The 26,054-nt window shown below is 42.5% G+C and overlaps 1 protein-coding gene across 10 annotated transcripts in view; it reads right to left on the reverse strand.

Moving 5' to 3' along the window:
- Window positions 1-26,054, reverse strand: part of LOC128691929 (SPARC-related modular calcium-binding protein 1) — a 741,978-nt gene that overhangs the window by 15,062 nt on the left and 700,862 nt on the right. For 7 of the 10 annotated variants that reach the window (XM_070080108.1, XM_070080089.1, XM_070080126.1 and 4 more), the window contains 5 exons: window positions 16,150-16,228; window positions 14,372-14,545; window positions 13,819-13,953; window positions 13,248-13,366; window positions 7,225-7,359 (listed from right to left, as the gene is read on the reverse strand). In XM_070080108.1, the coding sequence (XP_069936209.1) occupies window positions 7,253-7,359; window positions 13,248-13,366; window positions 13,819-13,953; window positions 14,372-14,545; window positions 16,150-16,228 (614 nt within the window). In that variant the 3' untranslated portion in view covers window positions 7,225-7,252. Of the gene's footprint in view, window positions 1-7,224; window positions 7,360-10,370; window positions 13,119-13,247; window positions 13,367-13,818; window positions 13,954-14,371; window positions 14,546-16,149; window positions 16,229-26,054 lie in introns of those variants that run through there. The other 3 variants (XM_070080114.1, XM_053780916.2, XM_070080101.1) reach the window with 3 other exon arrangements.

Raw genomic sequence — 26,054 nt, forward strand, 5'->3', positions numbered from 1 at the left:
AGTCTAGGGGGCCAGAGACTACAAACCTCACTCAAGGAAAAAGATCTTGGGGTGAGTATAACACCAGGCACATCTCCTGAAGCGCACATCAACCAAATAACTGCTGCAGCATATGGGCGCCTAGCAAACCTCAGAACAGCATTCCGACACCTTAATAAGGAATCGTTCAGGACCCTGTACACTGTGTACATTAGGCCCATATTGGAGTATGCAGCACCAGTTTGGAACCCACACCTAGCCAAGCACGTAAAGAAACTACAGAAAGTGCAAAGGTTTGCAACAAGACTAGTCCCAGAGCTAAGGGGTATGTCCTATGAGGAGAGGTTAAGGGAAATCGACCTGATGACACTGGAGGACAGGAGAGATAGGGGGGCCATGATAATGACATACAAAATACTGAGAGGAATTGACAAGGTGGACAAAGGCAGGATGTTCCAGAGATGGGGCACAGCAACAAGGGGACACAGTTGGAAGTTGAAGACACAGATGAATCACAGGGATGTTAGGAAGTATTTCTTCAGCCACAGAGTAGTCAGGAAGTGGAATAGTTTGGGAAGCGATGTAGTGGAGGCAGGCTCCATACATAGCTTTAAGCAGAGGTATGATAAAGCTCACGGTTCAGGGAGAGTGACCTAGTAGAGACCAGTGAAGAGGCGGGGCCAGGAGCTAGGACTCGACCCCTGCAACCTCAACTAGGTGAGTACACACACACACACGCACACAGTGCTGTTTCTGGTATTTGTGAACGACATGGCGGAAGGAATAGACTCCAAGGTGTCCCTGTTTGCAGATGACGTGAAGTTGATGAGAAGAATTCAATCGATCGAAGACCAGGCAGAACTACAAAGAGATCTGGACAGGCTGCAGACTTGGTCCAGCAATTGGCTTCTGGAGTTCAATCCCACCAAGTGCAAAGTCATGAAGATTGGGGAAGGGCAAAGAAGACCGCAGACGGAGTACAGTCTAGGGGGCCAGAGACTACAAACCTCACTCAAGGAAAAAGATCTTGGGGTGAGTATAACACCAGGCACATCTCCTGAAGCGCACACCAACCAAATAACTGCTGCAGCATATGGGTGCCTAGCAAACCTCAGAACAGCATTCCGACATCTTAATAAGGAATCGTTCAGGACCCTGTACACCGTGTACGTTAGGCCCATATTGGAGTATGTGGCACCAGTTTGGAACCCATACCCAGCCAAGCACGTAAAGAAACTACAGAAAGTGCAAAGGTTTGCAACAAGACTGGTCCCAGAGCTAAGAGGTATGTCCTACGAGGAGAGGTTAAGGGAAATCAACCTGACGAAACTGGAGGACAGGAGAGATAGGGAGGACATGATAACGACATACAAAATATTGAGAGGAATTGACAAGGTGGACAAAGACAGGATGTTCGAGAGATTGAACACAGTAACAAGGGGACACAGTTGGAAGTTGAAGACACAGATGAATCACAGGGATGTTAGGAATTATTTCTTCAGCCACAGAGTAGTCAGGAAGTGGAATAGTTTGGGAAGCGATGTAGTGGAGGCAGGATCCATACATAGTTTTAAGCAGAGGCATGATAAAGCTCACAGTTCATGGAGAGTGACCTAGTAGTGACCAGTGAAGAGGCGGGGCCAGGAGCTTGGACTCGACCCCTGCAACCTCAACTGGTGAGTACAACTAGGTGAGTACACACACACACACAGAAACACACACACACACACACACACACACACACACACACACACACACACACACAAAACAGACCTAGGACAAAATGGTAAAACACACACACACATGCATATGCACACACGCCCACATATACAACAGGACTAGTGTCTAATCAACATGTGCCTAGGATAAAATGGTAACATACACACACAAGGAAGCTGAGGAGCAGTGTGTACCCAAGGGTAACAAAAAATAACGAGAAAGCCATGATGAGCCCATGGTTTACCCAAAGGTGTAGGGAGGCCAAAACCAAGTGTGCTAGAGAATGGAAGAAGTATTGAAGGCAAAGAACCCAGGAGAATAAGGAGAGCAGTCGTAGAGCTAGAAATGAATATGCACAGGTAAGAAGGGAGGCCCAACGACAATACAAAAATGACATAACAGTGAAAGCCAAATCTGACCCAAAGCTGTTGTACAGCTACATCAGGAGGAAAACAACAGTCAAGGACCATGTAATCAGGCTGAGGAAGGAAGGAGCGGAGGTCACAAGAAACGACCACGAATTATGTGAGGAGCTGAACATGAGATTCAAAAAAGTGTTCACAGAGGAGACAGAAGGGACTCCAGAAAGACAGAGAGGAGGGGTACACCATCAAATGTTGGATACAATACATACAACCAAGGAAGAAGTGAAGGGGCTGCTAAGCAAGCTAGATATCTCAAGGTGATGGGGCCAGATAATTTCTCTCCATGGGTCCTTAAAGAGGGAGCAGAGGTGCTATGTGTACCACTAACAACCTTCAACACATCTATCGAAACAGGGTGACCCCCTGAGGTACAGAAGACAGCAAATATAGTCCCAGTTTTTAAAAAAGGAAACAGACAGGTAGCATTAAAAAACAGACCAGTGTCATTGACATGTATAGTATGCAAGGTCATGGAGAAGAGTGGTGGGGCACCTAGAAAGGAATGAGCTTATCAGCAACAGCCAACACGGTTTCAGGGACGGGAAATCCTGTGTCACAAACCTACTGGAGTTCTATCACAGGGTGACAGCAGTAAGACAAGAGAGAGGGAGAGAGGGGTGGGTAGATTGCAGTTTCTTGGACTGTAAGAAGGCATTTGACACAGTTCCACACAAGAGATTAGTGCAAAAGCTGGAGGACCAGGCAGGGATAACAGGGAAGGCACTACAATGTTTCAGGGAATACCTGTCAGGAAGGTGATGTGAGGTGTCAGAATGGGTGTCTGTAATGAGCAAGGTTCCTAGGACCGGTGCTGTTTCTGGTATTTATGAACGACATGACAAAGGAATAGACTCTGAAGTGTCCCTATTTGCAGATGATGTGAAGTTGATGAGAAGAATTCAATCATACGAGGACCAGGCAGAACTACAAAGGGATCTGAACAGGCTGCAGGCCTGGTCCAGCAATTGGCTCCTGGAGTTCAACCCCCACCAGGTGCAAAGTCATAAAGAATGGGGAAGGCTAAAGAAGACCATAGACAGAGTACAGTCTAAGGGGCCAGAGACTACAAACCTCACTCAAGGAAAAGGATCTTGGGGCGAGTATAAGACTGGGCACGTCTCCTGAGGCGCACATCAACCAAATAACTGCTGCAGCATACAGGCGCCTAGCAAACTTAAGAACAGCATTCCGACATCTTAATAAGGAATTGTTCAGAACTCTGTACACTGTGTACATTAGGCCCATATTGGAGCATGCAGCACTAGTTTGGAATGCACACCTAGCTAAGCATGTAAGGAAACTAGAGAGAGTGCAAAGGTTTGCAACAAGACTAGTCCTGGAGCTATGGGGTATGTCCTACGAGGAGAGGTTAAGGGAAATCGACCTGATGACACTGGAAGGTGGACAGAGACAGGATGTTCCAGAGATGGGACACAGCAACAAGGGGTCACAGTTGGAAGATGAAGGCACAGATGAATCATAGGGATGTTAGGAAGCATTTCTTCAGTCACAGAGTTGTCAGGAAGTGGAATAGGCTGGGAAGTGATGTAGTGGAGGCAGGACCCATACATAGCTTTAAGAAGAGGTATGATAAAGCTCATGGAGCAGAAAGAGTGACCTAGTAGCGACCAGTGAAGAGGCGGTGCCAGGAGCTGTGACTCGACCCCTGCAACCACAACTAGGTGAGTGTACACACATGATCAAGCTCATGCAGCAAGGAGAGAGGGGACCTAGTAGCACTCAGTGAAGAGGCGGGGCCAGGAGCTGAGTCTCGACCCCTGTAACCACAGTTAGGTGAGTACACACACATATACAAGAGGTCTCGTGTCTAATCGATGTGTGCCTAGGACAGAATGGTAACTCACACACACACAGGAGAAAGAAAAAAGCTAGTGGCCACATTTTTGTCCGACTTGGACCATTCACAAGTCACACTGACAGAAGAAAGTGAGTGAGCCAGTATACATAGGCGAGGAGGACAGGGACGGGAGAAAGAGAGAAAGTAGTAGTGGTAGTAGAAAGTAGGGAAAGTAATGTTTTTGCCCCAAGTAGTAGTAAAAAAGGTAGAAGCAGTAATAGTAGTAAAAGAGTGGTAGTTGTAGTAGTACTGTAGTAGAAATGGGGTAAGTCTACAGACAATTAAAAAGAGCACTGCAGGAGAGCTAACAGGGAGGGGAGAACTGAAGGACAGAACACACTAGACAGAATAAAGGAAAAACAAAAACTTAATGGAAAATAAGAAAGTGAAAGAGGTAGGGAAAGAAGAAAATGTCATGTCAAGTCACAAGTGTTCTGAAGTTTTGGAGTATTTGACAGTGTAAGGAGAAACGTATCTACAGAAACAAAGCTAGGACTAAGATTCATACTAGGAAAGTTGTGTATAATGGATGCTTCAACAAGATGACAGCTCTGAAGGCTTCAAGTAGGATAGACAGTTTTGGCTATGGGGCAGTCAACAGGATGACTGTGATCTTTAATATCGCAGAAAAGAGCATTATTGGTGTCGGTAAGCCTAACACTGTTTTTGTGCTCTGTCAGTCTGTCAGAAAGAGAGGGGCAATAGAAGCATAAAATAGAATGTTATCTTTATTCACATTCCAACAGAACATCAAGCCTAATAAACCATTTGTCTGGTCTAACACACAAACCTGCTGGATGCTCAATTCCCTAGTACTGAAAGCCTTCTTCACCTTTCTAGAATGACCCCCTACTTTCCCCACCCCAGATTCAAACACTCGGTCATCCTGTTTTGCTCCATCTCTAAATGCCCACACTACCTCAACATCCCTTTCTCAGCCCTCTGAATTATACCACAGCATCTTCTAATGTCTATGCTCCAAATCTTTTGCACAATATTCACACCATTCATTGCTCTCAAACATGACATCTTCCTTGACATTTTTGTTGCTATCATCTTGTTTCTTTTTACTCTTTTTCTTTTAATTTCCTTCTACATACACCTTCAAAATCATTCACCAACATTAGCAACTTTTCTTCAGAATCTCTCTTATCTGCAAAGAACAACTGTGACAACCCCAAATTTAATATATTTTCATCCCATACCTCTTGCAAACACCCTAGCATTCACTTATTATGTAATTCCATATCTATGTTAAACAACCATGGTGATATCACACATCCCTATTTAAGGCCTTCTCTTGCTGGAAAATTCCCCTTCTTGAGAACTACAGCAGAATGCACTTTCATAACACAAGACACAAAACATTCTTTGATATCCCTTGTGTCCATCTCTCCCTATGCAAAAATGCTATGCATATAAAGGGCCCTCCTAAGAGCTGGAATTCATTACCTGTACATACAAAAGGGCCCCAGCATGCACACCAATTCAAGACTCTGCTTAGAAATCAACTCATCTCCCAAAATTAACCACACATACACTATATATTATTGCCACCATCAACTCAACAATTTCCTAATATTATAAGATTATTTCAAAACTAAAATGATCTCAATCTCATTATGTATAATGTTCCAAAATACAATACTGTAACTTGTTAATCAATTACTTGTTAATTAATATTGCTAAACCACTACTTGCTCTATTAAAATATAAAAAACACTGTTCAACTCAAACCAACTATGATATATACGCCTAGCATTAAGTAGTCTGTTAAGCATTAAGTTTAGTCTGCCCAATGTGCCCTAGTATGACAGTGGCAAATCGTAATTGTAATCACACATTGTAAACTATGCAAAGAAATAAAATCCTAATTCCTTATACACACTCTAGAATTGCACAGATATTACTAAAATATACAGAAAAAAGAAAAGCTGTTATTTTAAGAACATAAGAAAGAAGGAACACTGCACCAGGCCTACTGACCCATGCGGAGCAGGTCCATGTCCCCCCCCCCAGATTAGATCAATGGCCCCCCCGGATTATCCCAATGACCCACCCAGTCTGGTCATCCCCACTCAAGGATGGAGCACTGTACCAGACCCAGCAGCACAAGCTAGTCAGGTAAAACTCACACCCACTCATGTATTTATCTAACCTACTTTTAAAACTACACAACGTTTTAGCCTCAATGACTGTACTCGGGAGTTTGTTCCACTCATCCACAACTCTATTACCAAACCAGTGCTTTCCTATATCCTTCCTGAATCTGAATTTTTCCAACTTGAAACCATTGCTGCGAGTCCTGTCTTGGCTGGAAATTTTCAGCACACTATTTACATCCCCTTTATTTATTCCTGTTTTCCATTTATACACCTCGATCATATCCCCCCTAATTCTACGCCTTTCGAAAGAGTGCAGATTCAGGGCCCTCAGTGTATCCTCATAGGGAAGATTTCTGATACATGGGATCATCTTTGTCATCCTCCTTTGTACGTTTTCCAGAGCATTTATATCCATTCTGTAATACGGTGACCAGAACTGAGCAGCATAGTCTAAATGAGGCCTAACCAAGGATATATAGAGTTGAAGAACAACCTGAGGACTTCTATTATTTATACTTCTAGATATGAAGCCAAGAATTCTGTTAGCTTTATTGCGAACACTAATGCACTGTTGTCTTGGTTTTAGATTACTGCTAACCAGAACTCCTAAATCCTTTTCGCAATCAGAAGTATTAAGATCTACATTATTTAGTTTATATGTGGCATGGTTATTTAACTGTCCAACATTTAGAACTTTGCATTTGTCAATATTAAACTGCATCTGCTACTTCTCCGACCATTGCGTCAGTCTATTCAAATCATCCTGGAGTGCTCTAATGTCCTCATTAGAATGAATTGGACGGCCTATTTTGGTGTCATCAGAAAATTTGCTTATGTCGCTATTTATTCCCTCATCTATGTCGTATATGTAAATTGTGAACAACAATGGGCCCAACACTGACCCCTGAGGAACATCGCTTGTGACGTGCCCCCATTTTGTAACAGCTTGGAAAATAATCCAAAATGTGAATAGCTTAAAGTATTTTTATTAGCTGGTATCAGATTTGCAAGGGATTACTGTATTGTGTGACCTTGTATGCAAGAGTACAAGTGAGTGCTATGTGCAAATTGTGTTCCAGTTCATATATTGCATTACTACTCAGCTTAGCATATGCCAATACGAGTTAATTATATCCACCTCTACAAATCACCAAGCAAGTGGCATTCTACCAATTTCTATTTTTCAATCTGTCTTCTGATATAAGATATTTATGAAGTGGATTCTCTTCGAATCTTCTGACGTCATCTTCACCAACACCACTTGGGCTGTCACCTGAGGGAAGATGTGGAGAAAGGGAAGACGGATATCTTGTGAAGGGGTCAGCCGAAGTAGTAGAAACAGTGAAGTAACAATGGTGGATTCATACTGGACTACAAGAGTTCAGAGTGACAGTGATCTCCTACTGGTGGCTAGATTTTTACTAAGCTTCTAGCCCTCAATAAAAGCTGTCTGAAAGCCTGCAAATTACAATCTTGTATGCAAGTGAATGTTAAATGAATAGGGGTTCATCTTGTTCGTAATATGAGAAAGGTTAAAGGCAGAGATGAATCAGGAAAAAAAAGCACAGGTTTCCAGCAGTGAAATAATACCATATAAAATGTATTGTATCAATCAGATGTTTAATCTCAAAAAGACATTATATTTTTAAACTAAATAAATTTTATAACTAGTAAGCATAGTGCATACAGTATATATTGTAAAATAGATTCAGTATATAGTACAGTAATTTGGTGATGGGAAAATGAATTAATTGTTCACTGGTTAGTATTTCTTTGAGGTGCCTTGTATACTTTTTCTATAATGTATTTATTTTTCCATTAAGTTCACAGTAATGTTCATCAGTGAGACAGGATTGTAGCTCATTGGATCCTCCCTGTCACCTTTCTTTTAAATATTGGCACACTGTACACATTTTCCATTTGTCTACCAGTTTAGTGATGAGAAAAACATGACTGAGGTAAAAGAATCAAAGGACACATAAATGTAGCTAGTAGGGGCAAAGGGGCAAGTATAAATTACTTGTGAGTGGAGAAAGTCCATGTCTAAATGCATACAAGGGTATAAAAATATTAGTTATATGTATAGTAGCTCAACAAGAAGGTATATGAAGTATTAGAAGATTATGCTTATATTTGACAATACATCTGTTCACTCAATTGCTAACTAATTCACTCATTTGTTAACTAATTGGTGCCACAATACTTTTCTTACAAAATGTATGCTATATATTACTCATGCAGATCATACATACAGTATAGGTAAAATAATAATAATAATTAATAATAATACAAAATATTTGTCCCCCACAACTGCAACTTACTGATTCAGCCAATGAAACAAGGAATAATTAAATGTTTAAAAATATAATACTGCAGCTGAGTAAAGATTGTTGATCCTGAAACATTCTCTAAAGAACTGACCATTAAGAATGGGATGATGTTACTGCTACTAAGAATGACTGGCATAAACTATGGCCTTCTAGTGCTCCCTCATGATAATATTGTTTCTACCAATTCTGAAGGTTACCATGCATATTCAGAAATGGGCTTACACAAAACACCTATGCAAACAGATTTCTGACATAAATGATTAATATGAGGAATGGGTTGACTGTGACAAAATTGTTCATTAGGCAGTTATCCATGCAGTATTGACCTTAAGTAAACATGATGCAATCATGAGGAACTATGATGAAAGTACAGGTAACAGTCATGTCACCAGAAGAGATGCCATCCACTTCTGATAAGGTGATATCAGAAAGGAAGCTATAAATGTTTGACAGCAGTAATTCCATTAATGTAGTTACCCAGTAATGCACATACTGTAACGAGGCCTCATCACTGTATAAAGCAGAATACACTAATATTATGATGTAAGAACCGTTCACTGGCAATGTTGTGTACGATATATAGTAGCTGATTCTGGGTAAATGTACATGGTCTTCCTCTTGTAGTATAATTTAAAATTCTGGTTAAGACATTATATCCAGACTAGGTACTGTACAGTAAACCCTTGATGTATTGAACTAATAGGGGGATTGTCCTAGTGTCTGTTAAATCAGGTGTACTCTACACCTAATATAGTACTATACACATAATTTACAATTTTACAGTAAAAAACATTGAAAATAAAGAAGTTAAAAATATAACTTACCCAGCAGATTTTGCCTGTTATTTTGAAAGTCTTTTATATTAAGGTCCACATTACCAAGTATTTACTGTACTGTGCGTGGGCATGAATTGTAATGTCAAGGATCGTTGCTTCCTACAATAAACCTTGTTAAAATCACCTTTAATTCCATAATATATAATGTAAATAACCATAACATGTGTTATAAAAATTCTAGCATTTATCTACATGTACAGTTTTGACTGAAATTGTATATTTCTGTGTAGCTGGAGGGAGAGGGTTCACATGACTCACACTCATGGCTGCCAAAGTGAACTCAGTGTGTATCAGTGCTTGGTGGGAGGTACATGTCTGAATTTTTAGGCTGCCACCTGATTTCTGTCTAATGTTCAAACTACCAGTTAAGTTCCAGAGCTGGGAAATTACAGATTATTGTTAAAAATATTGTTAGTTATAAATTATTGATCTTTTATGAGGATAGTGAGGCTGAGGTAGAAAAGAATGAGGGAATTTTCCCAGTACAAGGAGGCCTTAGACAGGGATGTGTCATGTCACCGTGGTTGTTTAACATACAAAGAAGTAAATGTTAGGGTGCTAGGGATAGGTGTGGAATACAGGGGCAGCACCAGCCTGGCAGGAAGTGACTTCCAGGACAATGAACTCTGCTTGGAGAAAACTGTGGCCAGCCAGAATGTCCTCGACAAAGATTTTGAAGGGTTTGAGACTGACCGTGACAACTCTCTGCCAGTTGTGGAATCTATTGTTCTATTAGGGAAAGTCCATGGGGTTGGAGGTTAGTGGCAAAGATGTGGAAGAGTTGGTGGAGGATCACAATGAAGAGCTAACCACTGAAGAGCTGCTAGACCTTAATCTGCAACAGCAACAGACCACAGCTCAGGAAATTGCTTCAGAGGAGGAGGAAGAGAGAGGGAAGAAGTTGCTTTCTTCAGAGATTAAAGATATGTCTCACGAAATCGTAATGACACGATTGCAAACAAACCATACCACTGGCGGGGATAGAACCCGCGATCAGAGAGTCTCAAAACTCCAGACCGTCGCGTTAGCTGGTCCAGTGGCTAACGTGACGATCTGGAGTTTTGAGACTCTCTGATTGCGGGTTCTATCCCCGCCCGTGGTATGGTTTATTAAGGATATGTGTGCAATGTGGACTAGGATGGAAAGATTTGTGGAGGAACATTACCCTGACAAAGCTGTTGCAGGCCGTGTACGAGACATGTTCAGTGACAGTGTCTTGTCTCATTTTAGGCAAATTTTAAAGAAATGCCAGAAACAGACCTTTCTGGAACAATTTTTTGAGCGACAGGGGTCCAATGACTCAAGCTGGTCCTAGTGGCATTAAAATACAAAAAAGGGAAGTAACCCTGGAAAAGGACTTGCTACCTGAAGTCTTTATGGAAGGGAATTCCCCTTCCAAACAATAGTAGCTCTTCCATCCTCTCCCCTCCTCCCATCTTCCACACATCAACAACTCTTCAATAAAGGTAAATGTCAAGTTATAATTGTTTTATTCATGTCTCACTGTTTTCTGTGTAGATAAATTTACATTTAAAATAAAAAAAATATATTTTTAATACTTTTGGGTGTCTGGAACGGATTAATTTTATTTACATTATTTCTTATGAGGAAAATAATTTTGAAAATCATGAATTTTGAATTTTGGCGGACTTTCTGGAACGGATTAATCACGAATTTCAAGGGTCCACTGTATAAGTGTACAATTAAAATAAGTAGTTTATAATTTTGTATTTCTTTTCTGAAAGTAAAATAAGGTGTAATAGAAAACAGAATTAGTGTAGTAGCTAAAGAACTGGGCATGTCGACAGTCTCTTGTTTGTTATTGTTGGACAGATGAGAGGAGGCTAGCTGGCTCCCCTTCTCTTGTTGTAGTACCAACCTGGTAGGCTCTCCTTTCTTTTTCTTGTTTCTGGGCAAGATGTGAGTGCCCCAGAGGTAATATTTGTACTTGAATATGATGTAACCATTATACCCAGGGTGACTACAGTGTGTCAAAACACTGGGTTAAGGCCATCAAGAGGAAAGGAGTACTAATTGTGTAAGATGGACCATGTGACTGTACTGGCAAAGCAGCTAAGGGTGTGTATCCTTTGTATGAATAGGAAAATGCTTAACTTGTATATTCTGTATATGCCTGTCTAGAATATATCCCTATTTTTGTAATAGTAGTTGAACCTGTTGAGAGGGTTGGTGAAAAGACTTCAGAGACTGAGGACAACCAATCACGAGTGTAAGTATTACCCTAGAGTCTAAGGTAATACAGTACTTATAAAGTCTAGGGCCTAGACTTTATAAGGCTTTATTTAAGCTACCCCCACACTAGAACATGTAGTGAGAACCGTACCATTGAAGTAAAAAGGGAAAACAATGTAATAGTGGGGCTTAGGCACGGCTATTTGGAGGTCTGTTATTACAGCTGCCTTTGCCAATGACATGGTTCTTTTGGGAGATTGCAAAAGTTGGTGGAGGAATTTAGGAGGGGAATACAAAAGAATAAAGTTAACAGCAAACAGAAAAGAACAAGATGACCATAGAAATCCAGACAATGAAAGATTGAATATCAGCTTGGAGGGAGGAAGAGAATGAGTTCAGATACAGATATGTACTCCCCTACTTGGTACAAACAGGTTTAGTTCTGAGCAATTGTTCGTAAGCTCAACATAACAAAATGTGCTATAAATGAAATAAAGTTTATAATCTTTGTAATAAAGTTTGTAAATAAAGTAAATTTAAGAAAACAGCTGGTGAGAAGGTGATGGCATAAATGCTGTAGGATTTGAAGTTGATGGCACCTATTCAAGCTCCTGGCAAGACTCACTACCTTTGTCCACCTTCTTGAAGAAACAGTCTAGGGATGTCTGGGTGGGCGTCAAGTACACACATGAATGATGCTGCTTCCAGCACTACAGTGCTGCCACCACATGGCAGACTATGAACTAAATCCTATGCCCTGAATCTACTAAATATACAAGACATACACTCATATTACTGTGCCTACTATATATACAGAACATTAAACTCCAATATAAACCCTCCACTTAAACTTTTCCTTGGTAGCTACAACAGAATGCACAGTCACAATACAAGGCATAAGGCACTCTTCAACATCCCTCGTGTCAGTCTCACACTATGCCAAAATGTAGTGCACATAAAGGGCTCAAAGATCCAGAATTCACTACCTGAACTGGTAAAGGATCCCTTGACAACATACAAATTTAGGGCTATGCTTAAAAATCATCTCATTTCTCAGTATTAACCAAACCAACCAAAACAACTTCTAACCAGTTTGAAGCAACTCTCCCAAATATATTATATGACTTTGCATTTATGAAAACATCTGCCAATCCATGAAATATTACTGTTTGAACCATTAATTGTAATATTGTTTTTATTATGTGCAACTTCAAGATTATTATTCTTATAAACCTCCACCTTGACTACCTCACATTAGTATTAAGATAAATTAAAGAATTATTAAAAAGTTAACCACTCTTGTCTTGTCTAGACTTAAGTAATTATTATGTACTAGGATTAGTCTGCCCAAAATGCCCCAGCATGATAGTGGCTGTCTTTGTACTTAAGAAATCAAAACTGTAAATGCACATTGTAACCTTGCAAAGAAATAAAATAAAATCTTTGAGTGTCGTCAGGCTTCTGTGAGTTTGTTAAATAGGAGTGAATGGAGACAAGTAGTTTTTAATGGACATGCTTTGAAGTGTGAGCAAGGTAACTTTTATGAAAGGATTCAGGAAAACTGGTTAGCCAGACTTGAGTCCCAGAGGTAGCAAGGAGAGGTCCTGCACTCTGAAGGAGGGGGTGGAGATCTGGCAGTTAGAGGGTAAACTGATTGTAATGCCACTACACTTCTGGAAAGACAGCAAATGAGTGAATTATGGTGAAAGTATTTCTTTTTTTGGGGTCAGCCTGTTAAGTTAAAAAAAATTATTGTGTGCAAAAATGTACTCTAGGAAGAAAAGAAGTGAAGATGAACTAACCAGTTTCATTCTGCACCACCACGACACAAGCAATCCATTCTTCCAGTGATACCTTACTGTCCCTGTCCACATCACAATAGTTTGTAATTTTTCGCCCACACTTCTTTAACTTTGGATTACTGCAAAAGAAGAAATAATATGCTAAAAATAGTTTAATAATGAAGAAAAGACAAGTGCAGAGCCTTTTATTGAGGTAATAATTACATTGTATAGAGGTTGATCAAATCAGCTATAGTAAAGCTATGAAGAGAAAAAAATATCAAAATAAAACCTTCATCTGCACTTGTGTTCTTTATTCATTATTGTAAGCAATATGTCTGTGTATCCACAGAGTTCAGAGCACCACAGTCTGTAGTCATTTCAAGTTTACACATGGAAATAAAGCTAGGGCACAGTTTAAAAAAAAAAAAAACTGAGAATGTTTAAAAAAATCATGCAACCTAAATCTAATCACTGAATATGCAAATACAGAAATACAAATGAAAAAAATAAATGCAGCACGTGTCAAGGAGACAATAAAATGCTTCAGTACATATTCCAGCACTGATTTGTAAAACAAATTATATTTCACCTCTTCAAAAAATTTTTTGCTAATTTCTTTTCTTTTTTCTCCAAATATTGATTGTCATTTTTGTCCAGATTCCTGAAGTGGTAAGTGGCAGCAAACTCTTCCACTGACTGGGTCGAGGAATCTGCTCCAGCCCTCCTGAAAAATGTGTTTAGTTTCCTTATTTTATTAAGTTCTCTCAAAATTACACTTTAATAATAATAATACATATCTTTATTTCTACAGGCCTAGCTGAGCAATATCCTAATACAACATTTTTATTAAATAAAAAATCTTGATATTTTACAATATTTCCACACATTTTTAAGGATATTTTTCAACAACTTTACAAAGCTTCAATTATTCCACTAAACTTAAAATATTTTCAATTAAAAAGTAATAATTTAAAGTGCTAAAAGTGCCTAAGGTAATATGGATTCCTGCTAAGCTATAAACAAAATTCTGCACTTTGTCAAAGCCATTGTTCACTCCAAAATATTTAAAAATGTAAAACTTTCTTCACCTCATATCAATACAGTACATACAAGGTGCTATCAAAAAAGTTTCAGGACTAAACTTTTGCACGCTTCCTGGGTGAAATATGATGGTAGCATAGGTCACGTTATGCAGTACACTCCTTTGTGAAGTAGAATGGTGAGTTTCAGCGAGGTCGGTCATTCCGTTGAGGTTAGATGAGCATTTTTCATCATGTCGGTGCATTGTTGCAATGTTTGGTGTATCAGAATGGGATCTTTAAAACAAAACAAAAAAAAGCATTTGTGTGTGAAATTCTTTTTTCAGCTCAATAAAACAGCTAGGGAAGCTCTAAATGTTGCAGTAAGCATTTGGCGACAAAGCAATAGGTCAGATACAGAGTTTTGAATGGTTTTCTCGATTCAAGGCAGGACAAATATCAGTTGAGGATGATGAATGCTCTGGTCATCCATCCACCTCAAAAACAGATGCCAACATGAAAAAGTGAGAAAGGCTATTCACAAAGATCATTGTCAGAATATCTAGAACATTGCAGCTGCTGTGGGAATTTCTTATGGATCGTATCAAAGTTCTGACTGACAATCTGAACATGAGGCGAGTGGTTGCAAAATTTGTGCCCCACTTGCTGACTCAAGACCAGAAAGACCATTATTTTATAGACAAAAAATGACATAGTAGTCATCCCCCACCCTCTCTACTCCCCACATCTTCTTTCTCTTTCTAAACCAAAAAGTGGTACACAAGAAGCAGTATTTTAAGGATATGGAGGAGATTCAAGCAGAATCACAGGCCATGCTACATGCCGGTAGAAAAGAAGCGTTTCAGAAATACTTTGAGAAGTGGAAGAGATGTATCACTGGGATCAGTATATAGTCTCCCAAGGAGAGCAATTCGAAGGAGACAATTTCATCTATTTGATTAGGTAAGCTAAGCCTATATATTTTTTTTCATGGGTCCAGGAACTTTTTGATAGCACCTCATGCTACTGTAGTACAGTAATATTATTTTAAATGCCATCCATCTCCCATTGAGGTAGAGTGTCCCCCCTCCCCCCCCCAAAAAAAAAAAAAATACACCATCATTCACTCTATCACTGTCTTGTCAGAGGAGTGCTGATACTACAGCTCAGATGCTCCTCCAGACTGCAACCCTCCTTTACAGTACAGGCCATATGCAGTTTTCCTGAATTCCCTAATACTCCAACAGCACATCAAGTCATCAAGACCACTTGGTTCCACTTGCTTCTATCACACACACACTTGTTGGATGTCCAAGCCCCTCACACACAAAACCTTTACCTCTTCCCTCCAACCTTTCCTAGGATGACCCCTACCCCTCCTTCCCTACAAACCTCTTTCAGCAAACCAACCATATCCCACCAAAGCAGGGTGGCCCAAAAAGAAAAACAAAAGCTTCTCTTTTTAACTTTTGTAATGTATACTGGAGAAGGGGCTATGAGCCCCTTACTCCTCACATGTTAGTCGCCTCTTATGACACGCATGGCTTATGGAGGAAGAATTCTGTTCCACTTCCCCATGGAGATAAGAAATAAACAAGAACAAGAACTAGTAAGAAAATAGAAGAAAACCCAGTGTATATATATGCTTGTCAATGCACGTGTAGTGTGATCTAAGTGTAAGTAGAAGTAGCAAGACATACCTGAAATCTAACTGCTGCATACATGTCTTACTTATCTAGTTATTGGTACTGTATACCATTATTATATTCACCAACACCTTGCCACCCTCACCAACATCTTGCCACCCTCACCAACATCTTGCCACCCTCACCAACACCTTGCCAACCTCACCAACACCTTGCCAACCTCACCAACACCTTGCCAACCTCACCAACACATACCTGTCTCCACCTTCCACTTTGTTTAACAAGAACTTCTTCAGGTCCAGGATAAATTTTGTTTTGGTTTCTCCTGTGCATCCTGTGGAGTAGCAGAATGCTAACATAAAATATAAATAAATAAGTAAACTACTGCATAATTAAGACACAAGAATTCTTAAAATTTAAGACTATGCAAAACTATTTTAATTTGATGACTGGACCATTAAATGACTTGAGAACATGTGAGTCATTGTATTACAAAAGAAAATAAGCACCACTTAGGCCAAAATCTGGGTTGCTGAATAAATTGATTCCTACACATTTTGTCTGTGGAAGCATGTAGTTATTGTCTATTGTATTGTAAGTTAGGTTTGGGGCCCCATAATGAAGTAAAGCAACTTGGCTTCTTAATTCTGATCTCCCACACTTCTGCATTTTCTTCCATTGTTTGAATTTGGTGCTTCTTTTTTGCCATATGATACCTCATATGTAGAAAGATCTACAAATATGAAATAATGAAATGTGAAACAAGCTCACAATACTTTATCATGAAAGTAACATTACTGTGTAAAGGTTACTGGGAACCAACCTCTTCAAGGGGGGCTCCTTTGTGCAGTGAAGAAGCTATGGGTCTGAGGAATTAGACCTTTTGGTCTTCTTCAGACTGAACCTAATCACCCCCAATCCCCCCTTCCCTATCCTATCCTTCCCATCACCCTTTTCCCTTTCCTCTCCCCATCCCTCCACTTTCCCTTTCCTGTTTCTGCCTTTGAGGTTGTTCCCTTAGGCTTTGTAGTTCCTAGACCTGAGAAGGGATTCTGGGGTCCATCTCCTTCCATTGAGATCCTCAGTGGTAGTGTAGTTTGCCGTGGAATCTGGATCATCTAGAGATCCTGATCCTTCTCCGGTCTACTGGGGGGGGAGAGGCTTCAGGTGTCTTTCAGGTGACAGGTGTATCTCTGGAGGCTGCCTTTTGGGTTACAGGTGGTGGTGGCTGAAAGGGGTATGCTTTGTGGCGGGTTTCCAACCGCCCTCCCTATTGTCCACCGAGGTTGCTATCCTGGACTGTTGGTTTACTGGCTTAAAAGGTAGGGTATGGCACAGGTCACATGCTGCATCTGCACTACCGGCTGCACTGAGGTTGTCCTCTTGGGCACAGAAGGGGAGGCTTGCGGTCCTTTCCCCCTGGGAGCTGCCCCTCCATGCTCCCCCCTTTTTTTCCTTTTTTTTTCTTTGTTCTTTTTTTCTTAAAAACAAAAACAAGTCCACGTGCCTCCTCCTCCTGGGCCCCTTCCTGTAGCAACACCCTCTGATGACCCTGCCTTGTTACCAGACCATTCTTTGAACCTTTCTACTGCCCCTGTATCTTCCGCAGGTGACATTTGTCCCATGCTCTGGATACAGAGGCTCAGCCTGACTCCTTTGACACCTCTGACCTCCGCATATCTTTGACTATGCTTCCAGCTTCTCCCCATACGGTGCAATGGTTTTCAGATCACGTGCCCACCTCAACATGGACCACTTCTGGTCCTGTATTTAAATGGCCACGACCTTCTTCTGATGACGTTATTTTGACTGACTCATTCTACTCAGAAGAGACCAACACGACAATCACTTCCTTTATATACTATGCATACACAAATAACCCGCACATAAAAGAGAGAAGCTTACGACGATGTTTCGGTTCGACTTGGACCGTTATTTGTGTATCGTTCCAGTCACGGTATTATGCCTTTTTTTGTTATTTATATACTATGCATTATAGTACACAATGGGCAAAGTTTTTCACCATAACTGACATCTTCAGAATATCTTTCTGATCATAGTATCAGTAAGGTGCTCCCTATGCCATGTTGGTTATAATATTCTGTTTCATTGTCTCAAGAGCAGTGCATGCATTGTCACAGTACAGAATGCTTGCCAAACTCACACCTCTTCAAGGGGGGCTCCTTGTTGTGGTGAAGAAGCTCTTGGTCTGAGGAATCAGACCTGTCGGTCTCCTTCCTCAGACCGAACCTAATTACCCCCCAATCCCCCCTCCCTATCCCATCCTCCCCTTTTTTCTTTCCTCCTCCTCTTCCCCACCCCTCCCTTTTGCCCTTCCTCTTTTTGGCCTTTGGGATTTCTCCCACAGGCGCGCTAGTTCCTAGGTAGGGGAAAGGATACTGGGGTCCATCCCATTCCGTTGAGGTTCTTGGCGGTGGCGTAGTTTGCCGTGGAATCTGGATTGCCTGGGGATGTCCCGATCCTTCTCCGGTATCCCGGAGTAGCTTTGGGTGTCTTTCGGGCGACGGGTGTATCTCTGGAAGCCACCTTTTGGATTCCGGGGGTGGTGGCCGAAGGAGGCATGCTTTGTGGCGGATATCCGGCCGCCCTCTCTTTTGTCCACCAAGGTAGCTCAGCAGATGTGAGGTTGCTATCCCGGATTGCTGGTTTACTGGCATGAAGGGTAGGGTATGGCACGGGTTCCATGCTACATCTGCGCTACTAGCGGTGCTGAGGTCCTCTTGGGCGCGGAGGGAGATTTCCGGCCCTTTCATTCCTCTTGGGAACTATTCCTCCCCGCTCCCCCCTTTTTTTATTCTTTTTTTTATTTTTATTTTCTTTTCTTCTTTCTTTTTTTTTCTTAAAAACAAAAAGCAAAGGAGTAACCTAACCATGGAGAACCCAATCCATGAACCCACTACCCCCGGGCCCCTTCTTCATACCGCACCCCATTCTGACCCTGCCTTGTTTTTAGATCACTCTTCGGACACTCCTGATGCCCCTGTACCTCTTGCTGGTGCTGTTTCCTCACCCGCTTCAGGTACCGGGGCTTTGACTGACTCCTTCAATTTGTCTGAACTCCGCTCTCCTTTGACTATGCTTCCGGCTTCTCCCTCTAGGGTACGGCAATTTTCGAATCGCCCGCCCATTTCACGCCGGACCAACTCCGGTCCTACTCCTAAATGCCAACGTCAATCTCCTGATGATGCTCCTTCGTTACCTTCCCATTCTACTCAGAAAAGACCGACATGTCATGCACTCCCTCTCCACGTTCAGTTTCGGACCACACAATGGACTAAATTCTTTACTTTAAGACCGACTTCTTCTTCTGCCTACCTTTCTGACCATAGTATTGGCAAAGCGCTCCTGCGTCATGTTGGTAGAGATATTTCATTTCATGCTCTCAAGAGCGGTATGCGCATCGTCACTGTCCAGAATGCTACCCAAGCTCATGATCTTTCTCTCCTTTCGAATATCGATACTACTCCTATCACTATTGAAAAACATCTTTCTCTCAATTCTTGTAGTGGTACTGCCATTCTGCCCCATACCATAGTCCAACAGAATTTCCAGTTATGTGGCAATGACATTCTTGAACAGCTGGAACTCCAGGATCTCCCAATCCTCAAAGTAGACACTTATGTCCTTCCTGCTCGTGGGCGGAGATGTTACCCTTGCAATGTGGCTCGTTTAACTTTTGACAGCCGAGAACTCCCGTCCTCTGTATATGTCGCAGGACATCGGTTACAAGTTCGAAAGGTGATACCTACACCGCAACAGTGTAGAAATTGCTGGCGTTTTGGTCACCCAGCAAAATATTGCAGATCTATGGCCGAATGCCCAGTCTGTGGTGCTGACGACCATTCTAATACATCTTGCAGTCAACCTCCATCTTGCCTTAATTGTAATGAAGCTCACCCTTCGTACTCCCGCCGTTGCCAGGTCTACTTAAATGAACGTGAAATCCGTTGCCTCAAAGAGGCAGAAGGTCTCCCTTATGCTATGGCAGTTACTCATCTCCGCCTCCAAGGGAGACTACCCCGTGTTTCTTATTCTCGTGTTTCAAAACATCCCCCTACTTCTGGGGTCCCATCTTCTGCAGCCTCCTCTGTTGTTACCCCTCCCATAGCCACTCCGGCATCTAATCCTTTTGCTGTCCTTGGCTCTGACGTCCCGCCTACAACTCAGTCGTCTGTTCTCACATCTTCGCGTCCTTCTTCACAAGCCCCAGTATCGACAAGACCTCGTACGACACCTAATACCAATCGCCTCTCTACTTCTCAGAAGTCCAAAAACTCCACATTGCTCAAATCTTCTTTGCCCCTTCCTTCCCTTCTTCCACCTCCACACTTTACCTTTCCAGTCTCTGTGCCTAGTTCTTCCCCTCTCACTGGCTCTATTACAAGTGTGGAGATTCACCCTCCTCCTCGTACTATGCCTTCCACCCCCATCCCCTCCCAAGTTTCTCCCTCTTCTGCCACCTTCCAGGTTTCTGCCTCTTCTGTCCCCCCCCCCACACTTCATCTCCAGTCCCTTACACTCTTTCCTCCCCCTCTACTTTGGTACAGTCCATTACTGTCCCAATCTTTACTCACCCTCCCCCTTCTATCTCCAACTTGGTCTCCCATACATCTTTGAATTCAGAAACACTTGAAGCCATTTCAGAATATATTGCAGAGACTAAACCTTCAATGGACACTGATTCACTTCCTGTTCCTTCTCTTCCCTCTCCTCCATCTTCACAACCCCATTCTTCGCAACACTCCGTTCCTTCGCTGCTTGAACATCTTCCAATGCCACCACACGTTGACTTTTCTAACCCCTCTAGTCCATAGGTGCCTTTCCCTATGGATTCCTGGTATTTTCTTCATTGCCAATCATGGCCTATTTACAGTGGAATATCCGGGGCCTCGGGTAATCGGGGTGAGCTTCAGGTGTTGCTTTCCAGGTTTTCCCCTGTTGGTGCTTGCTTACAAGAACCAAAATTACACTTGGCTGTTTTCCAACCTATCTCAGGCTAAAATTTATTGTATTCTTCGGATCCTTTCTCAGATGGGACCTTTAATGAAAGTGCCCTTCTTCTACGCAATGATATTCCGTACTGTCAACTATTTGTCCATACCTCGCTGCATTACACTGCAGCCCGTATCCACTTGAATAAGTGGTTTACAATATGTTCTTATATCTCTCTCCTTCTTGAGCATTTTCTATCCCAGACTTTGCCTTTCTTGTTTCATCCTTACCACCACCACTTCTGTTACTTGGTGATTTTAATGCCCACCATTTCCTCTGGGGGGGGGGGTCTCATTGTGACTCACGTGGCATCCAGTTGGAGGCTTTTCTCGCCTCTCACTCCCTCCATGTTTTAAATACGGGTACTCCCACCCATTTTGATCCTCGTACTCATACTCTTTCTTGCATCGATCTATCAGTCTGCTCTTCCTCCACTGCACTAGACTTCACCTGGTCTTTTCTACCGGACTTACATGACAGCGATCATTTTCCAATCATTCTTACTTCTCCTTCCTATTCACCACCTTTCCGTAGCCCTCGCTGGCAATTTGATTGGGCAAATTGGGATCTTTACTTGCAACTCACTGCTTTTAGTGAGGTTCCTTCTTCATCCTCCATTGATGAGCTCCTACACCTCTTCTCGACGTCAGTTTATACCGCAGCTTCTCATTCTATACCCCAAACCTCAGGCAGGCATTCTCAGAAGTGCGTGCCTTGGTGGTCTCCTGCTTGTGCTCGTGCAGTACGTTTGAAACGCGCTGCATGGGGCAGGTACCGGTACAATAGAACTGCTGTGAGACTTCTTGATTTTAAGCAGAAGCGTGTGATCGCTCGCCGTGTCATCCGTGAAGCTAAACGCACTTGCTGGCGAACTATGTTTCCACCATCACCTCTGCTTCTTCTATGAGTGCAGTCTGGAAAAAAGTGAGGAAATTGAGTGGTAAATACTCTACTGACCCGGCTCCTGTTCTACGGGTCGCTGGTGTTGATGTAGCAAACCCTCTCAACGTTGCCATTGAACTTGGCACACATCTGGTCCATATTTCCCGGGGGCTCCATCTATGCCCCTCGTTTCTTTCAAAGTCTGCCAGAGAGTTAGTATCCTTGGACTTTTCTTCTCTCAGAGAAGAACAGTATAATGTGCCTTTTACACTTCAAGAACTGGAGGCAACGCTCTCAGCTTGCCGATCATCGGCAGCTGGGCCTGACGATATTCATATTCGTATGTTACAACATTTACATCGGTCAGCCCTTGTAGTCCTCTTACACCTCTTCAATCTTATTTGGGCACAAGGAGTTCTTCCCCAGCTGTGGAAATCTGCCATTGTTCTCCCTTTCCGCAAACCGGGTACTACAGGACATGATGCCTCCCACTATCGTCCCATCGCTCTTACTAGTGCAGTTTGCAAAGTGATGGAACGTCTCGTAAATCGACGTTTAATGTGGCATTTAGAGACACACAACAGTCTCTCTGCTAGTCAATATGGCTTTCGTAAGGGCCATTCTGCCATAGACCTCTTACTATGCTTGGATACGTATGTTTGTAATGCCTTTGCGAATAATCACTCAGTTATTGCCATATTTTTTGACCTTGAGAAGGCATATGACACAACTTGGAGGTATAATATTTTGGCCCAGGCCCACTCCTTAGGCCTCCGAGGCAATCTACCATCCTTCCTTAAGAACTTTTTAACTGACAGACATTTCCGTGTTCGAGTCAATACTGTTATTTCCCCGGACTTCGTCCAAGCTGAAGGTGTCCCTCAGGGATGTGTTCTAAGCACAACACTTTTTCTCCTTGCTATAAATGATTTGACCTCTGTTCTTCCACCCAATATTTGGTCATCACTCTATGTTGATGACTTCGCTATTGCTTGTGCAGGCGCTGACTGTCATCTCATTGCAATTTCTCTCCAGCATGCGGTCGACTGTGTTTCCACTTGGGCCACCACGCATGGGTTTAAATTTTCAAGTACCAAAGCTCGCCAAATTACTTTCACTAGACGCTCTGTCATCTCCGATCATCCTTTGTATCTCTATGGCTCCCGTATCCCCGAACGTGATACAGTCAGGTTTCTAGGCCTTCTCTTTGACCGTAGGTTATCCTGGAAACCTCACATTACCTCTCTGAAGGCAACTTGTCACAGCCGGCTAAACCTTCTTAAAACCCTTGCTCATCTTTCCTGGGGAGCTGATCGTCGAACTCTGCTTCACCTACATTCAGCCCTCGTTTTATTGAAACTCGATTATGGTGACCAGATTTATTCAGCGGCCTCTTCTGCTACTCTCTCTAGCCTTAACCCTATCCATCACCAAGGATTACGTTTGTGCCTTGGTGCTTTTCGCTCTTCCCCTGTTGAGAGCCTCTATGCAGAAGCGAATGTTCCATCCTTGTCTGATCGCCGTGATGCCCATTGCCTTCGCTACTATGTATGCTCTCACGATCTCCACAATCCTTCCATTTATAGAATGGTCACTGATATTAGTAGACATTCTTTATTCGTTCACCGCCCCTGTTTGCTCCGTCCCTTTTCTCTTCGCCTACATTCACTCTTGTCTTCCCTTCAGTTACCACCTTTATATGTTCATGTAGCATCTCACTTTTCCCTACCCCCTGGGAAGTTCCAGCTGTTCGGGTCTGTTCTTTCTCACTCCCTTGCTCGAAAGCTCAACTGCCTACGGTGGCTTCCCGCTCTCTTTTTCTTGATCACTTCCACTCCCATTCTCATGCCACCGCTGTGTACACAGATGGCTCTAAGTCTTCAGACAGCGTCGGATTCGCAGCAGTGTTTCCGGACAGCGTCGTGCGGGGGCATTTACTATCTTCAGCTAGCATTTTTACTGCTGAATTGTATGCCATTCTTGCAGCACTTATTCGTATCGCATCTATGCCTGTGTCATCATTTGTGGTAGTCTCAGACTCCCTTAGTGCTCTACAGGCTATACAAAACTTTGATACATCTCACCCCCTGGTTCTCGTATCCAACTTTGGCTACGCCATATCTCTACGAAGCATAAAGATATTATTTTTTGTTGGGTCCTTGGTCATGTCGACGTACAGGGCAATGAACAGGCAGACACTGCTGCGAGGTCAGCAGTGCATGACCTACCAATTTCCTATAGAGGTGTTCCATTTCTGGACTATTTTGCTGCAATAGCTACCCACCTTCACGCCCGTTGGCAACAATGTTGGTCAACTCTGCTTGGTAACAAACTTCATTCTATTAAACCGAGCATAGGTTACTGGCCGTCTTCTTGTCATCAGTGCCGTGGTTGGGAGACCACTCTCTCCCGTCTTCGCATTGGCCACACTCGTCTTACTCACGGGTATCTCATGGAGAGGCACCCTGTACCTCTCTGTGAGCAGTGTCAAGTTCCAGTATCGATTAGCCACATTCTGTTAGACTGCCCTATCTATCAACGAGCACGCAGAATTTACCTCCAACGCCGTCTCCGTTCTACTACTCTCTCTTTACCTTCCCTTCTTGCTGATGGACCCTCCTTTAATCCTGACTCTCTCATTGACTTCTTGACAACGACTGATTTACTCCACAAATTCTGATGATGATACCTTATGCACTCCCCTCAGCCCTTTCTAGCTCAGTCTCTTGCTGCCCTTTACCCTTTCACCATCCACTGCTCCGCTGTTATCCGTAACCTATTACTCATCCACCTCCCTTTTGCCACCTGATGCCCTCGCTTCCTTCCTGCCCTGCAGCGCTGTATAGCCCTTGTGGCTTGGCGCTTCTTTTTTATTATAATAATAATAATAATATTGCCAAACTCACGATCTTTCTCTCCTTACAACCAAGATGCCATTCCTGTGACAATTAAAAAACATCACTCTCTCAATTCTTGCAGTGGTACTGTCATTCTATCACATACCACTGTTCAATGTAATTTCCAGCCATGTGGTGATGACATTTTAGAACAATTTGAGCTCCAAGACCTCCTGATCCTTAGAGTAGACACATATGTACTGCCTGCCCATGGCTGAAGACACTACCCCTGCAGTGTAGCTAGCTTGACTTTTGACTGCTGTGAGCTTCCATCATCGATTTATATTGCAGGACACCGTTTACAAGTCTGACAGGTGACCCCCTACACCACAACAGTGTAGAAATTGCTGACAGTTTGCCCATCCAGCAAAATATTGCAGGTCTGTGACTGAATGCCCAGTCTGTGGTGCCAATGACCATACCAATACATCTTGTGGTCTACCTCCCTCCTGCTTTGTCATGAAGCTCATCCATCTTATTCTCATCATTGCCAGGTTTACTTGAACGAACGTGAAATCCGTTGTCTCAAAGAAACAGAAGGCTTACACCATGGCAGTCTCATCTACGCCTCCAGCGGAGACTTCCCCATATTTCTTATTCTCGAGTTACTAAGAGACCCCCAACCTCTGGGGTCCCATTTTCCACAGTCGCCTCTGTATCTAACTTTTGCATTCCTGGACTCTGAGGTCCCTACATCTTCACCTCTTACTGTTCTCCAATCTTCATCTCACATGCAAGCTTCTATGTCTACGAGACCTCACACAACAGCTCCTCCCCTTCACCTCTCTACTTCGAAGTCCAACAAATCCCCAAAGGGTAAATCTCTTTCATTTCCAGTCTCAGTACCTGGATCTTTACCTCACTCATTCTGTTGTGATTGTGGAGGTCCATCCTCCCCCTCGTACAGTACCTTCCTCTCCTGTCCCTTCCCATGCTTCTTCTCAAGTTCCTTCTAACCTCTCTTCTTCCCCCCCTCCACATTGGTAATTCCATCATCATCCCAATCTTTACTCACCCTCCTCCTATCTCCAGTATTGTCCCACATACAATGTCCTTGTCCTCTAAAATAAAGCTATCTCCGACTACATTATGGAGACTAAACCTTTGATGGACACCGATCCACCTCCTGTCGCTCCTCTTCACTCTTCTCCATCTGCACAACTCCTTTCTTTGCAGCTTTCCAACCCTTTGCTGCTTGTTCATTTTCCAGTGCCTCTACATGTAGACTTTACTAACACTTCTAGTCTGTAGATACCTCTACCTTCTGACTCCTTGTATCCTTCTCTTTACAAATCATGGCTTATTTACAATGGAATATCCGAAGCCTCAGAGGTAACTGGGGTGAGCTACAGGTGTTGCTCTCCCAGT

This window comes from Cherax quadricarinatus, chromosome 6 (assembly GCF_038502225.1).
Source record: "Cherax quadricarinatus isolate ZL_2023a chromosome 6, ASM3850222v1, whole genome shotgun sequence".
Taxonomy (NCBI): domain Eukaryota; kingdom Metazoa; phylum Arthropoda; class Malacostraca; order Decapoda; family Parastacidae; genus Cherax; species Cherax quadricarinatus.